At 38.6% G+C, this 14,709-nt stretch overlaps 1 protein-coding gene across 1 annotated transcript in view; it reads left to right on the forward strand.

Annotated features, from left to right (window-relative positions):
* The window catches only part of LOC150088463 (serine/threonine-protein kinase Genghis Khan-like), a 905,682-nt gene that overhangs the window by 502,316 nt on the left and 388,657 nt on the right, over window positions 1-14,709 (forward strand). Inside the window, exon 26 of the mRNA XM_090370169.1 lies at window positions 12,091-12,159. Within this exon, the coding sequence (XP_090226295.1) occupies window positions 12,091-12,159 (69 nt within the window). The remainder of the gene's footprint in view (window positions 1-12,090; window positions 12,160-14,709) is intronic.

The raw sequence follows: 14,709 nt of genomic DNA on the forward strand, positions 1-14,709 counted from the left end.
GAAAGCAAGCTTATGCAGAATCAGCCAAAAAAAAAAAAAAAAAAAAAAAAAAAACGCAAACCCTACCATTCGTACCAAATCTGTCCAGCTCAGCCTTAAATCTATTTAGGCTATCAACTTCCACAACAAAAGATGGAAGTCTGTCCCACCAGTCAACCACCTGCTGGCTAAAGCCAAATTTCCGCACATCTATTCTACAACTGCCTTTCCTCGATTTGAATCTATGCCCCCTCAGGTTCTTTATCTGAGCAAGAAGAAGAATAATCCCATCAGCATTCAGTTTGCTCAACCCATTAAAGGCCTTGTACACCTCGATCAGATCACCATGCGTAAGACCATTGTTATCTCTCCCCTTATGAGAAAGCAAAATCTCCTCACTCTCTTTCGATAATAATTATTTCTTTAAAACAGCTCCCAAATTAATAGGCTATAATTGCAGCTTGGCAGGTTCCTTTAATATTAGTGTTAGTCTGGCAAATGATGCAAGAAAACATGTTTATACAGCATGAGCAAAACAATCACCCAGGTTTAAATTTGAAACAGTAATGAATATCACAAAATGTAAAATCTAGGCAGCAACTCAGCTTGCCCATTTTCTCAAATATCCTCATGATTTCATTCTTTCCAAAACTGTGGTAGACTTCTGGTTTGCAGGTCAGCTGGTACAGAACAGAGCATTTAGCATTAGCATTCTTAGAGAGGCATATATGGAAAGAAAGCAAGATTATACAGCAAAAAAAATCCCTTCCCATTTCACCCATCCATTCTCTCCAAAAGTGTATCCACTTCTTTCTTGAATTTATTTAAACCATCAACTGCCACAACGACAAATTCAAGTTTGTTCCTTCACTCAACTACCTGCTGCCTAAAGGCAAATTTCTGCACATTTATTTGACACCTTCGACAATTTCAGTTTATGCCCCCTCAGGTTTGTAATCTGAGCAAGAAGAAGAATCCCATCAGAATTGAGCTTGCTCAATCCATTCAAGGCCTTATACACCTCAATCAGATCACCTCTTAGGTGCTAGTCTCCAGATGCTGCAATTTACAGAACTTAAGCCTTTCTTCATAAAAGCACCTCTTTGTTCCCCTCACCAGTCATGTTGCCCTTCTCTGTACTCATTCTAGCAACTCTACATCCTTCCTAAAATGAGGCCTCCAGACCTGTACACAGAACTCAAGGTGTGGCAGACCATTGCCTTATAAAAGGGGATAATCACCTGATCCTGCTAAAAAAATTCCTGTATATCATTGACAAAACCCAATGATCTGCACTGCTCAGAAAACTTCATATCTGATGCCCAATGACCCCCAGGTCTCTTTCATTCTCCACTACCCTGAATGTAACACCACACAGTTAGTACATTTCTGTGGGTTTACTGCTACCAGTATGCAGTTCTTTGCATTTGTCAATGTTAAACTTCAGTTGCCACTTTTCAGCCCATCTGCTCAACCTTTCTAGATCCTGTTGCAGTAGCATATTGTCATTACTGTCAACCCTGCCAACCTTTGTATCATCTGCAAACTTCGACATTAAGCCTGATATACCTTCATCAATATCATTGATAAATACAGAAAACAACAATGGATCCAACACCGAACCCTGTGGGACTCCACTAATAACATTAGTCCACAATGAGCAGCGTCCATTGATTACAACTCTCTGTTTCTCCCACTCAACCATCCTTTTATCTCATTGTAGCAACTTGCCATTAATTCCATACAGCTGCAATATGTACAGTAGTCTTCCATGTGCAACAGTATCAAAAGCTTTCCTGAAATCGAAGTAGGTGGTAGATGACTTTCATGAACCGGTGAAATACCACCAATTTGCTTATTAGCATTAGCATATGTAGAGGCATTTGATGCAAGAAAGCAAGCTTATGCAGCATCAGCCAAAAAAAAAAAAAAAAAACCCACTTCCACTTCACCCCTCTGTTCGTTCAAAATACCTGTCCAGCTGAGCCTTAAACTTATTTAGGCTATCAACCTCCACCACAAGGGATGGAAGTCTGTTCCACCAACCAACCACCCACTGGCTAAAGGCAAATTTCCGCACGTCTATCCTACATCTGTCTTTCCTCGATTTGAATTTATGCCCTCTCAGGTGATTTTTCTGAGCTAGAGGAAGAATCCCATCAGCATTGAGCATGCTTAAACCATTCAAGGCTTTATACACCTCTATCAGATCACCTCGCTGGTGCCTAGTCTCCAGACACTGTAATTTGCAAAACTTAAGCCTTTCTTCGTAAGAGCACCCCTTTGTTCCATTCACTAATCTTGTTGCCCTTCTCTGTACTCGTTCCAGCAGCTCTACATCCTTCTTGAAATGAGGCCTCCAGACCTGTATACAGTACTCTAGGTGTGGCCTGACCATCGCCTTATACAATGGAATAATCACCTCCTTATCCCTGCTGGAAAAATTCCTGTATATCATTGACAATACTCCATGAGCTACTCTTGCAGCCCGTCTGCACTGCTCAGAGAACTTCATATCTGCCTGCACAACCACCCCCAAGTCCCTTTCATTCTCTACCACTGTCAGTGTAGTACCACAGAGTTGATACGTTGCTCTGGGGTTGCTGTTTCCCATGTGTAGTACTTTACATTTGTCAATGTTAAACTTCATTTGCCACTTCTCAGCCCATCTGCTCAACCTTTCCAGATCCTGTTGCAGCAGCATAGTGTCAGTAGTGTCCTTGACAACCCTGCCAACCTTTGTATCATCTGCAAACTTGGACATTAAGCCCGATATACCATCATCAATATCATTTATAAATATAGAAAACAATAATGGACCCAACACTGAGCCCTGAGGGACTCCACTAATAACATCAGTCCACGATGAGCAGTGTCCGTTGATTACCACTCTCTATCTTCTTCCCCTCGACCACCCCTTTATCCATAGCAGCAATTTGCCTCCAGTGTCACACTGCTCCAATTTGTGTAGCAGTCTTCCATGTGCAACAGTATCAAAAGCCTTTCTAAGATCCAAGTATATAATATCAAAGTTATTCCCTGCATCCAGTTCTTTTGTGACTGCATCATAGTATCCAATCAAGTTGGTCAGGCAAGACTTCCCCTTAACAAAATCATGCTGTGTCTGAGCTATAACTGAAGTCTTGTCTAAATGATCCTGCAGTGCTTCTTTAACCAGTGCCTCCATTAATTTTCCTGGAACAGAAGTTAAGCTCACAGGTCTATAATTACTTGTGTCAGCCTTTGATCCTCCTTTGTGAATTGGGGTCACATTTGCACATTTCCAGTCTATAGGTACCTCCCCTGAGTCCAAGGAAGCTCTCATAATTATGGCTAAGGGTTTGCTTACTTCCTTTGCTGCCTCCTTTAATATAACTGGATAGATCCCATCCACCCCGGGTGCCTTTCTTGTGTTTATCTTCAACAGTTTCTCCTCCACTTTACTCCCAGTTATTTCAAGATTCTGTAGCTTACTGCTAGAGTTGAATACACCTCTGGCATTCCACTCGCTGAATAACTCCTCATGTGTGAATGTCGATGCAAAATATTCATTTAGTTTGTTAGCTACCTGAGCAGGATCATCAACAGTTGACCCATCAATATCAAGTGGACCAATCTGATTCATCCCCTTCCTTCTAGAGTTTACATAAGTAAAGAACTCTTTGCTGTTTTTCTTTGCATCCCTTGCCAAGGATTTCTCGTAATCTGCCTTCGCCTGCCTAACCTCCTTTGTAACTTGGTTGCATATCAACTTGTATCTATCATAGGCTTCTGTGTCATGTGTTAATTTGTATGTATCCCATGCATTTTTTTTCTCTGCCATATGCCTCATTAGTTCATCTGACATCCATTTTGGCCTAAACCTTGAACAATATTTCTTAGTTGGTATGTAAAGCCTAGTAGCTTCCAAGATAAGTTCTTTGAATGCTTCCCATTTTGAATTTGCTGTTGGTAACATCATCAGTTGGTCCCACTGTATAGAATTTAAATACTGTCTCAGTCCATCGTAGTCGCCTTTACGGAAGCAATAACCCTTCCCTTTACCCCTAATGGTAGTTACCTCTTTGAGTAAATCCCACTTCAGCACACTGTGATCACTGCCACCTAGTGGTTCATTTATCTGCAGATTCTTAATGCATGAAGAATCACTGCTGATAATCAAATCAAGAGTATTACTCCCTCTAGTTGCCTCCCGAACATGCTGATGTAGAAAACAATCATCCAATAAATCCACAAAAGCCCTGGTAGTGTGTGAGTAACCAGCCCCCAAATTCCAGTCAATATCTGGGAAATTAAAATCTCCCATTATAAGACACTCTGATTTACTGGCCCACTCTATTTCCCTGTACAGTTCCTTATTATACTCATCAGAGTCATTAGGCCTATAGCACACTCCTACTCTCAATTTTGATCTCCCAATGTTTATGTCACACCAAACTGACTGTACACTGCACTGTCCAGCGATGTCGACTGGCTTCACTTCCTTGGTTTTTATGTGTTTCTTAACTAATAGCATAACCCCTCCCCCCTTCCTATCCTGACTATCCTTTCTGTAGACGTTGTACTCCCCAAATTGCAGTTCTGCATCCCTTATATCTGTGTGACACCACGTCTCTGATATCCCAACAATATCTGCCTTCGATGTTTTGAGCAATACCTCAAATTCATCAAATTTATTTACTAAACTCCTAGCATTGGTGTACACGCAAGTATACCTGCACCTGTTTCTATTCTTAGCTACCCTAACACAACCCGTGTGTTTACTTGTACCGCAATGGCTCCCAGCAGTCTCTGAAATACCATGCATCTTGTTTTTCAGGCTTCTGCTCATTCTAATAGAAGCAGTGCAAGAATCTCTTTCACCTCTGCCAGTGGCTACTGTCAATCTATTGGTCTTTGTCTCCCCCCAAGCTAGCAGTTTTCCGACCCACCTAACACTGCCTCGATAGCATCAGCAAATATTCTTGCACCCTTTCTATTTAAGTGTATCCCATCCCTGTAGAAGCAATCTCTCCTGTTAACAAGTACAGTCCAGGCTGAAAAAAATTCTACCCCTTGAGCCTTGCACAATCTTTCCAGGGCCGAATTGATCGACAAGGCTCTCATCATATATTCCCTCCTATCGTGTCTGGGCAGAATTGCAGACACTTTCAAATTCAACCCTAATTCTCGGCTTTTGTTCAACAGTGACCTGTACTTGTTAAGTAATTCTGCCGGTCTCCTACTCTTAATATTATTAGTGCCAACGTGTACAACTATATCACCTTTTGTGCCCTTAAAAGATGATATTCGCTCTACAACGTCATCAACCTTTGCCCCTGGCAGACATACCCTGGTCCTGTTCCACCTATCTTTTTTACAAAGCATGTTCCCCGTTTCCCTGACAATAGAGTCACCAACAACTACTAGTTCCTTCGGGACCAGCGCATTCTGCCTTAGGGGTTGTCTGTGTCACGCGATGCCCAAGTGCAAGCTCTGGCGTTGATGTGGGCAGCTGAGAGCTTGATGGGCCCCTCAATTTAGTTTCTTCGAGGGCATCCACCCTGTCCTTCAAGCTCTCATATAACACAGTTAGTACATTTCTGTGGGTTTACTGCTACCAGTATGCAGTTCTTTGCATTTGTCAATGTTAAACTTCAGTTGCCACTTTTCAGCCCATCTGCTCAACCTTTCTAGATCCTGTTGCAGTAGCATATTGTCATTACTGTCGTAAACAACCCTGCCAACCTTTGTATCATCTGCAAACTTCGACATTAAGCCTGATATACCTTCATCAATATCATTGATAAATACAGAAAAGAACAATGGACCCAACACCGAACCCTGTGGGACTCCACTAATAACATTAGTCCACAATGAGCAGTGTCCATTGATTACCACTCTCTGTTTCTCCCACTCAACCATCCTTTTATCTCATTGTAGCAACTTGCCATTAATTCCATACAGCTGCAATATGTACAGTAGTCTTCCATGTGCAACAGTATCAAAAGCTTTCCTGAAATCAAAGTAGATGGTAGATGACTTTCATGAACTGGTGAAATACCACCACTTTGCTTATTGGAGGCTTGAAGTGGTGAAACCCATGTTTAGTCTCTAGAGCAAAGTTTCTGTTATCCCCCTCCTCCCATACTTCTCCTTCAACCCATGCACTGTACTAAGTACTATAGGTTTTGATACCTTTCGTGTTTGGCGTTTTCATTAAAAAAAAAAAAAAAAAAAGATATAAAAATTATTTTTTGCATCCAGTTCCTTTGTGACCACGTCATACTATCCAATTAAATCAGTCAGACAAGACTTCCCTTTAACATACCAATGCTGTCTGAATTATTACTGCAGTCTAGGTGATCCCTGTGATGCTTCTTTACCCAGTGACTCCATTATTTTTCCCAGAACAGAAGTTAAACTAACAGGACTGTTAGTTTAACTTCTCGTGTGATTTTAAATTGCTCTTGTCACCCTTTGATCCCCCTTGGTGAATGGAGATACATTTACACATCTCAAGTCTGTGGGGACCTCCCCTGAGTCCAGCAATGCTGGCATAATTATGGCTAAGGGTTTGTTTACTTCCTTTGCTGCCTCCTTTAATATAACTGGATAGGTCCCATCCGCCTCAGGTGCCTTTCTTATGTTTAACTTAAACAATTTCTGTTCCATGTTAGAGTTTAATAAGCTTCTGTTATCCCTACAGAAATCAGAAATCCTCATGTGTGAATGTAGATGCAAAATATTCATTCAGTTTGGCAGCTATCTGAACAGGATCATCTGCAGTCAAACCATCAATATCAAGCTTACCAATCTGATTCATTCCCTTCCTTTTAGAGTTTATATGATTAAAGAAAGCTTTGCTGTTTTTCTTTGCATCCTTTGCCAAAGATTTCTTGTAATCTGCCTTTGCTTGCCTTAACCACCTCCTTTGTGACTTGGTTACAGACTTGCTTATATCTACTATACATGTCCTCCGTAGCCAAGTGGTCAGGAACAGGAGTGCAGTAGCACACCCGCTCCTGACCACTTGGATACGGAGGAGCGGTAGCGGGAGTGCAGTAGCACACTCTCCTTGAGTAGACCAGGGTTCAAGCCCCTGACTGCTAAATACAGTCAATCTGCCAACCCGCACTGGACCAGCATTGCAGATTATGGTCCATTTCCCTCAACATGAATTGTTGAGGAGGCTTCCATCCTGCACTGGGTTGATAATACTTTTTATATCTACCATCGGCTTCTTTGTCGTCTGATAATTTATATGCATCCCATGCATTTTTCTTCTCTGCCACGAGTGTCATAGTTCATCCGACATACATTTGGGCATAAACCTTGAACAGTATTTCTTAGTTGGCATGAAAAGCCTTGTAGCTTCCAAGATTAATTCCTTGAATGCTTTCCATTTAGAATTTGCTGTTGGTAACATCATCAGTTGGGCCCACTGTATTGATTTTTAAAAATCTCTGAGACCACTGTAGTCACCTTTAAAAACCATTCCCTTTACCCCTGATGGTAGTAAATCCCACATCAGCACACTGTGATAACTGCCACCTAGTGATATCTTTATCCATAAATTATTAATGCATGAATAATCACTGCTGATAATCAGATCAAGAGTATTACTCTCATTGGTTGCCTCTCAAATGCTGTTGTAGAAAACAATCATCCAATAAATCTACAACATTCTTGCTAGTGTGTGAGTGACCAAAGTACAAGTTCAGTCAATATCTGGAAAGTTAAAATCCCCCATTATAAGTCATTCTGATTTACTGGCTCACTGTATTACTCTGTATAGTTTTTCATTGTACTCATCAGAGTCATTAGGCATATAACAAACTCCTACCTTCATTTGTGCTTTCCCAGTGGTTATGTAACACCAAACTGACTCAACATTGCACTGTCCATCTAGATAAACCGGATGCACTTCCTTAGATTTTGTGTTTCTTAACTAACAGCATAACCCCTCGTCCCTTCCTATCCTGTCTATCCTTTCTGTACAGTCTGCATTCCTTATATCTGTGTGACACCATGTTTCTGATATTCCAACCAACATTATCCACCTTTGATATCTTGACCAGCACTTCAAATTCATCAAATTTATTTACTGTACTTCTAGAATTGGTGTACACGCAAGATACATGCACCTGTTTTTACTCTTAGTTACCATAACACAACCCATGTATTTACTTGTTTCACGATGACTCCCAGCAATTGCTGAAATCCCTAGCAACTTGCTTTCCAGACTTCTGATCATTCCAAATAGAAGCAGTGCAAGGATTACTTCCACCTATGCCTGCGGCTACTGTTAATCTATTAGTCTGTGAATCCCCCAAGCTAGCAGTTTTCTACCCCACCTGATGTTCCCTCACTAGCATCATCAAATATTTTTTCACCCTTTCTATTTAAGTGTATCCCATTCCTGTAGAAGCAGTCTCTTCTGATAACAAGCACAGACCACACTGAGAAAAATTCTACTCCATGAGCCTTGCACAATCTCTCCAGGGCGGAATGGATTGACAAGGCTCTCATCCTATACTCCCTCCTATCGTGTCTGGGCAGAATTGCAGACACTTTCAAATATAACCCTAACTCGCAACTTTTTTTGAACATTGACCCATACTTGTTAATTGAATCTGTAGATCTCCTACACTTAATGTTGTTAATGCCAACGTGTACAACAATATCACCTTTTATGCTCTTAAAAGATGATATCTGCTCTAGAACTTCATCATCTTTTGCCCCTGGCAGAGAAACCCTGGTACTATTCCACGTATCCTTTTTGCACAATATATTTCCCATTTCCCCTGACAATTGAATTACTGACAATAACTAGCTCATGTGGGATCAGCACATACTGCCCTGAAGATTGCTGCTATATTGCCTGATGCACAAGAGTGAGCTCTTGCTTTGAGTTGGGCAGCTGAGAGTTGGTGTGTCCCCCATTTTAATTTCTTCGAGGGCATCTTCCCAACTCTTCAAACTCTCATTGATGCCCATCAGAATGCTGAGTTGGTGCCTAATTTCTTGACACTCTTTGCACCTAGCACACACACACACACACACACAAAGTCATTTTCCATGGCTGGATCACATCCCCTTTCCAGAGATGTCCACAAACATTTCACATTTAGCAAATTTTTTTTAGACTGTGATGCATTGGAGAATCACCCCATTTGGTTCTCCTCTGAGCCACAGCACTCGTGCTCTTTGTGCACATTGCTTTGCTGCTCTAGTCTGGGGCATGATTTAACTTTAAATACAGTTGAATTAACAACGAAAATTAATAAGGTTTATAAATTTATATGATTAGTTGACAATACTATACTAAACTAACAGATTCCTAATACAGTGCTATGTATTACGCTACTTAGATTTATGTTGTACCTTACGCTATCAAGTTCAAGATATATGTTACGCTATTCCATATTGATTTAATATACTATAACAATGGCAGCAAGTTTCAAACGGTACAAGGTTCTGCCGATACTAAGTAATATCCTACAAAATCTCTATCTAAATTCAAAATAAACTAAGTAACATGACTAGGACTATAAAGCTACTTCTAGAAGATAAATTAACATACCAATTAAGTCAATAAAACGGAAAAAAAATTTAAGAAAAATTTAGATTTGCTGGAGCTGTAAAAACTTCTCCTGCATGTTGCTACTCATTTCATTGTTTCCAAATTTCCACTAATGAAAATCTTAAAAATACTTAAGTGTGCTATATTCAAGTTCACCATGTTAAGTGTCAGAGGAAATCTTACATCCATTTTGCATCATCTGTAACTGAATTGACAAATTCAAAAGTTGGTTCGGATAAAATTAGAAATATGAGGGGTAAATACCCTTTAGACCCATCACTAGTCCTCCAGTATAATGGGTATGTTGAAGATTGAGAAGACAAGATACTTGCTAACATTCAATTTCTGTAGTTTTTAATTTTGAGGAATTTCTGTAGTTTTTAATTTTGGGGAAATACAGTCTGGGTTTTTCTGGAAAATGGAAGTAGAGAGGATAAACGAGGAAGAAAAAAAGTTGATTTCATGAGTCTGAAGTTTGAAAATAAAAGGCTGCTGATAGGTTCAGAAGGGGAGGGGGATTATATAATCCAATTCAGAAGAACAGTTCCCATGGTAATATCTATAGAAAAGGCATGCAGCAGAGACAGAATGTTTAAGAGAGAGACTTTGTAAAAGATGGGTCATTAATTAACCTAACTGCCCTCTTTTGAATGGAGTAGTCTAGAAGCCTGAGAGAGTGAGGTTATTGGAGCACTGACCCAGATGTTGAAACAATATTCAATGGTAGATCAGATTTGAGATTTGTACAGAGTGACTATTGTTTAATAGAACACAAGCAACACTGAGAAAAACCTGTTTTTTGTATGCAGAGGAAGCAATATTAGTGATGCACTTATGCCACAAGAGATTAGAAGTCAGGTAATTCTTAATAGAGATATGCAATTTTGTATTGAAATCTGAGTGTCATTGAAAATAAGCATAGGAGAATCCTTTTTGCAAGCTATGACAGGACTGAGTTTTAGAGGAATTGAAATTAACTAAGTTATCACTGCCCCAGTGAAGAAATACCTGGAGATCAGCATTTAAGGAAATGCTAGTAGGGTATTCAAGAGGATATTCGAGAAGTGTTGAAGCTGTTTATGCAAAGCAAGGTTTTTCAAACTGGAGGGTGGACTGCAATGTGCCATCATCAGGAAAACTATGGATGGATGGATGGATCCAATCAATGGAAGGTCAATAATGTACAAGAGGAAAAGAGTGGGATGAGAAACTGAACCTTGTGAAACACCAGTATCAGTGGAGAAGTTAGAATATAGAGAGCCATCCGAAATCACCTGCAGTGACTGGTCGAAAAAAAAACTGGATACTCAATTACAGAAAACATCCAGCAGTCTGTAAGATGGACACTTATTTAGATGGCCTTTATGCCATACACAATCAAAAGGCTTTGAAATATCAAGAGAAACAGCTTGAGTTTAACCAAACATTTCCATTGAATTTACTCATAGATGGGTAACATAAGGCAGTATATCAACAGTGATTTGACACTGATGAAATCCATATTGGCTATCTATCATTGATCAGATTGAAGGTTTCCAGATATTAAAGAGGTTTGCGGTTAATGAATTTCTCCCTTACTTTAGAAAGAGTAGAAGTAAGTGCAATTGGACAATAATTGGATGGGAGGGCTTTGTCACCCTTTTTAGGAATTGACTGGATATGAGTAAATTTTCAAGCAGAAGGAAAAACACCAGCTGAATAAGGAAGTGTAAAAAGGCAACCCAAACAGGAGTAAGCTAAAGAGTTCAGCTTTTGAGTAAAAAAAAAATGGAGAAATACTATCAGGCCTTGGAGCTTTTTTTTTTTTTTTTTTTTTTTGTTTGGCATAAAGATTGTTCAAAATTCTTCTAACATTTTTTTGAGGGACGATCACAGGAAGCATTGAGTGAAGCATACTAGGAATGGTAGGAGTTTACCAAGATTATCACTACAAGAGTTAGAAGAAAAGTAGGATGCAAGCAGGTCAGCTTTATTGTTAGCCAAAATGGCAATAGACTCATCAGATTTTAACAGAGTGGGAGAGTACAGATGGGCAAAAGTTGTGGCCAATAGCTTTGGCAAGAGACAAGAATTATTGACTACCGTTTGGTTAAAAAGCAAGTTTTATATTTGTAGCCTATTCAAAATCTAGTTTGGATCATACTACACTGAATATATAAATCCTTTATATATTCAGTGTAGTATATCCTCATCTTTTAATGATTTCTATTTTCATCATCAGTTGTGTTCTGTTTTGGACTACTCTTAAATTCTCACCCTTTCAAACATCAAACCATACGTTCCTTTCTTTTACATATTTTCTATTTCCATATATTGCTCCGTAAGCAATTGCTTTCTGTATACTTCTGTTCCTCAGTGCCATTCAGAAAAATAATTACTTTTTTTGTAATGCAAACTTTGCTTTTAATGCCTTAGAATAGCAAAAGGATGTATGTATGCTTTGCTATTATTAATGAATGTAAACTTGGTTTAAGCATCAATCTTTTTTACATCTTTTATACCAAAATTTTTAAAAACTTTATTAAAATTATGTATATATTTTTTAGGACATGGTATCAGCTCCACTTTCTCCTGTAATAGATACTAGACCATTTTTAAGTCCTCTAGCTCCTAAAGTAAGTAATTTTTTTATATTAATTCCTTTTTTTATTGAATTAATTATTTAATTAAAATACTTCTTTTTTTTCTTTTTAAACTGAAATATTATGGAAAATCTATCACTTCTGTTGTTTTAATTTTAATTTTTTTCTTATTATGATGTTTCTGTGGTTGATAATTATGACAGACCTCTTGGGAATGATTCTTTAGATTCTCATCTTTAGGATTCAGTAACGAGACTGAACTTTGCATGTGACCTGTGGTAGTAGATGCGGAGGAATCATTGTAAGGACACGTTGGTGATAAATGTTTCCACACTTGCAGTTGTATTACTTGGGAGATCAACCAGTCTGCTTTATGCTAGCAACTGTGGAAATAGACATCATATTGTTTTGTGTTGCTTTAAAAATGATTGTCCATTATAGAGAACAAAGAATTATAAAAATTTGTCTGCAGTTAAAAAGCAAAAAATTAGAAATGAGCTCTTGATCGGTTAAAAGAAAATTATAATATAGTGATTGAATTAATGTTAAGAACAAGAATTTTTGATTAACACAAACTGTTTAAAGAAGGTTGGAACAATGTCCATTGTGATACACAAAGTGGTAATTCACTCACAGGACTGGTAAAATTTTGAAATACGTAGTTGAATTTGGTTTGTTCATATAGATGATTTCACATTCATTTCATAACTATCAAAATGATGACTCACTACACAAACAGACTCACTGTGAAAGAAACCTTGTCTGTGAGGAAACTTCCTGTGAAAATTGGTGGCTTTGAGTGATGAAAGGAAACACTGAAGTCTCAACATCTGTTTTAGTTATTCATAGGAAGCTGAAGAAAATAGTGAGTTTTTGCAAAAAGTAGTAAACTGTGATGAAACTTGGTGTTTCCAGTATGAATTGTCAGAGTCTGCTGTGGAAAACTCCACAAGTATGCACTGTCAAAATCACAAATGAAGGTAATGTTGACAATATATTTGGAATGATAGTCTCTGTGCAGTTTCTAGTAATAAAAAAATGGCAAGACTACTGCATTTTAACTGGATTTATTCTTTCCACATATACTGACCTTTCTGTGGAGATCCTCTTCACTGGACATTAAGTAAATTTAAGAAAGCTAATTACGTAATCACAAAAATAAAATTATAAAACAATAGTATGGTGAACAAAACATGGCTGATAGATTGACTGTCCTAGGAGAAAACTGAAATTAAAATGGTCTTATAACTTAGTCCTCTGTTTAGCTTAAGGAAGACAGACAAAGGATTGATTGTTGCTGGGTTATTTGGTTTATTGGTAACATCACAAGATAGCAGTTGTTTGTCAGATCTGTTCCTCTGGCTGGGATGGTGTCATTCTGGAGATTCTCAAGACCTTGATGAATGACTGGCTGTAGGCATAAGTAGAAGAGTTTGGGTGGGATATGCTGGACTTCTTGAAATGAGTTGTTAGAAGAGCTGAAGTGTTAGTTGATAGAAGCTCATGTGTCCTGTGGGGTAGGTGGGTGCTAATAGCCTATGACTTGAAGAGGTTAAGACAGTAGGAGGGGTGATGACCCTGTTCCTGTTGAACTTCTCTAAATAGTTGGTTTTAGATAGGGAATGCCTCTAAAAATGATTTACCATACACAAATGACCTTGCATTCTGCATTACAGTTGTACATGTTTTGACATGCATGCAGTGGACCCAATACTGGAAATTAATTATGAAACTTTGTAGACATTAAAACTGTAATGGGGGTGGCAACAATGAACCTTGTCCAACCCAACTCAGGAGGAGCAAGTGGCTATTTATTCCCCCTGCCCTACTAATTAGCCATTCCTTTATCCATTGCAGTTACTTTTGCCCTTAATTTATACAGCAGTCCTTCTTGTAGAATAGTATCAAAAGCTTGAAGCTTTACTAAAATCTAAGTATGTGTGTCAGCATTATTTTTTTGCATCTGGTTCCTTTGTAATGACCTCATGACCTATCCTTAAGAAATCCATGCTGCGATTGCATTATAGCAGGATTCCTCTCGTTTGCATTGCTTCTTGAATTATTGACCCCATTTTTTTTTTTTCATGAATAGAAGCCACACTTTACAGATCTGCATTTAATCCTTTCTGCCTTTGACCCATCGTTGTGCATAGGAAAAATATTTTCACATCCCCAATCTGTAGAGACTTATCAATAAATCTAAGTATGTTCTCATTATTATAGCTAAAAGAGTCTTGGGCACTTTTGTTGCTTATTTTAATATAATTGGATGTGTTCCATCAGCCCTGGTGCTTTGTTCACTTCAAGCTTCCACAATTCCTCTTCCAGATGCTTTTTGGTTATCACAAAATAATTTAACTCCCAAACTGGTATGATCATTTCTAAAAACTTCTTCATATGTGAATGTAGATGCAAAATATTTATTCAGTTTGTTAGTGACTGGAGAGAATTATTAATATTTATGGCATTCATATCAAGTGGAATAATGTAGTTCATCCCTTTCCTTCTAGTTTTAACATAAGCAAAGAAACCCTTGTTGTACCTTTCTTGTGCTGTTAGCCAGGCTTCTCATAATCTGCCTTA

This window comes from Mastigoproctus giganteus, chromosome 3 (assembly GCF_048544385.1).
Source record: "Mastigoproctus giganteus isolate SK-2022 chromosome 3, ASM4854438v1, whole genome shotgun sequence".
Lineage (NCBI taxonomy): Eukaryota > Metazoa > Arthropoda > Arachnida > Uropygi > Thelyphonidae > Mastigoproctus > Mastigoproctus giganteus.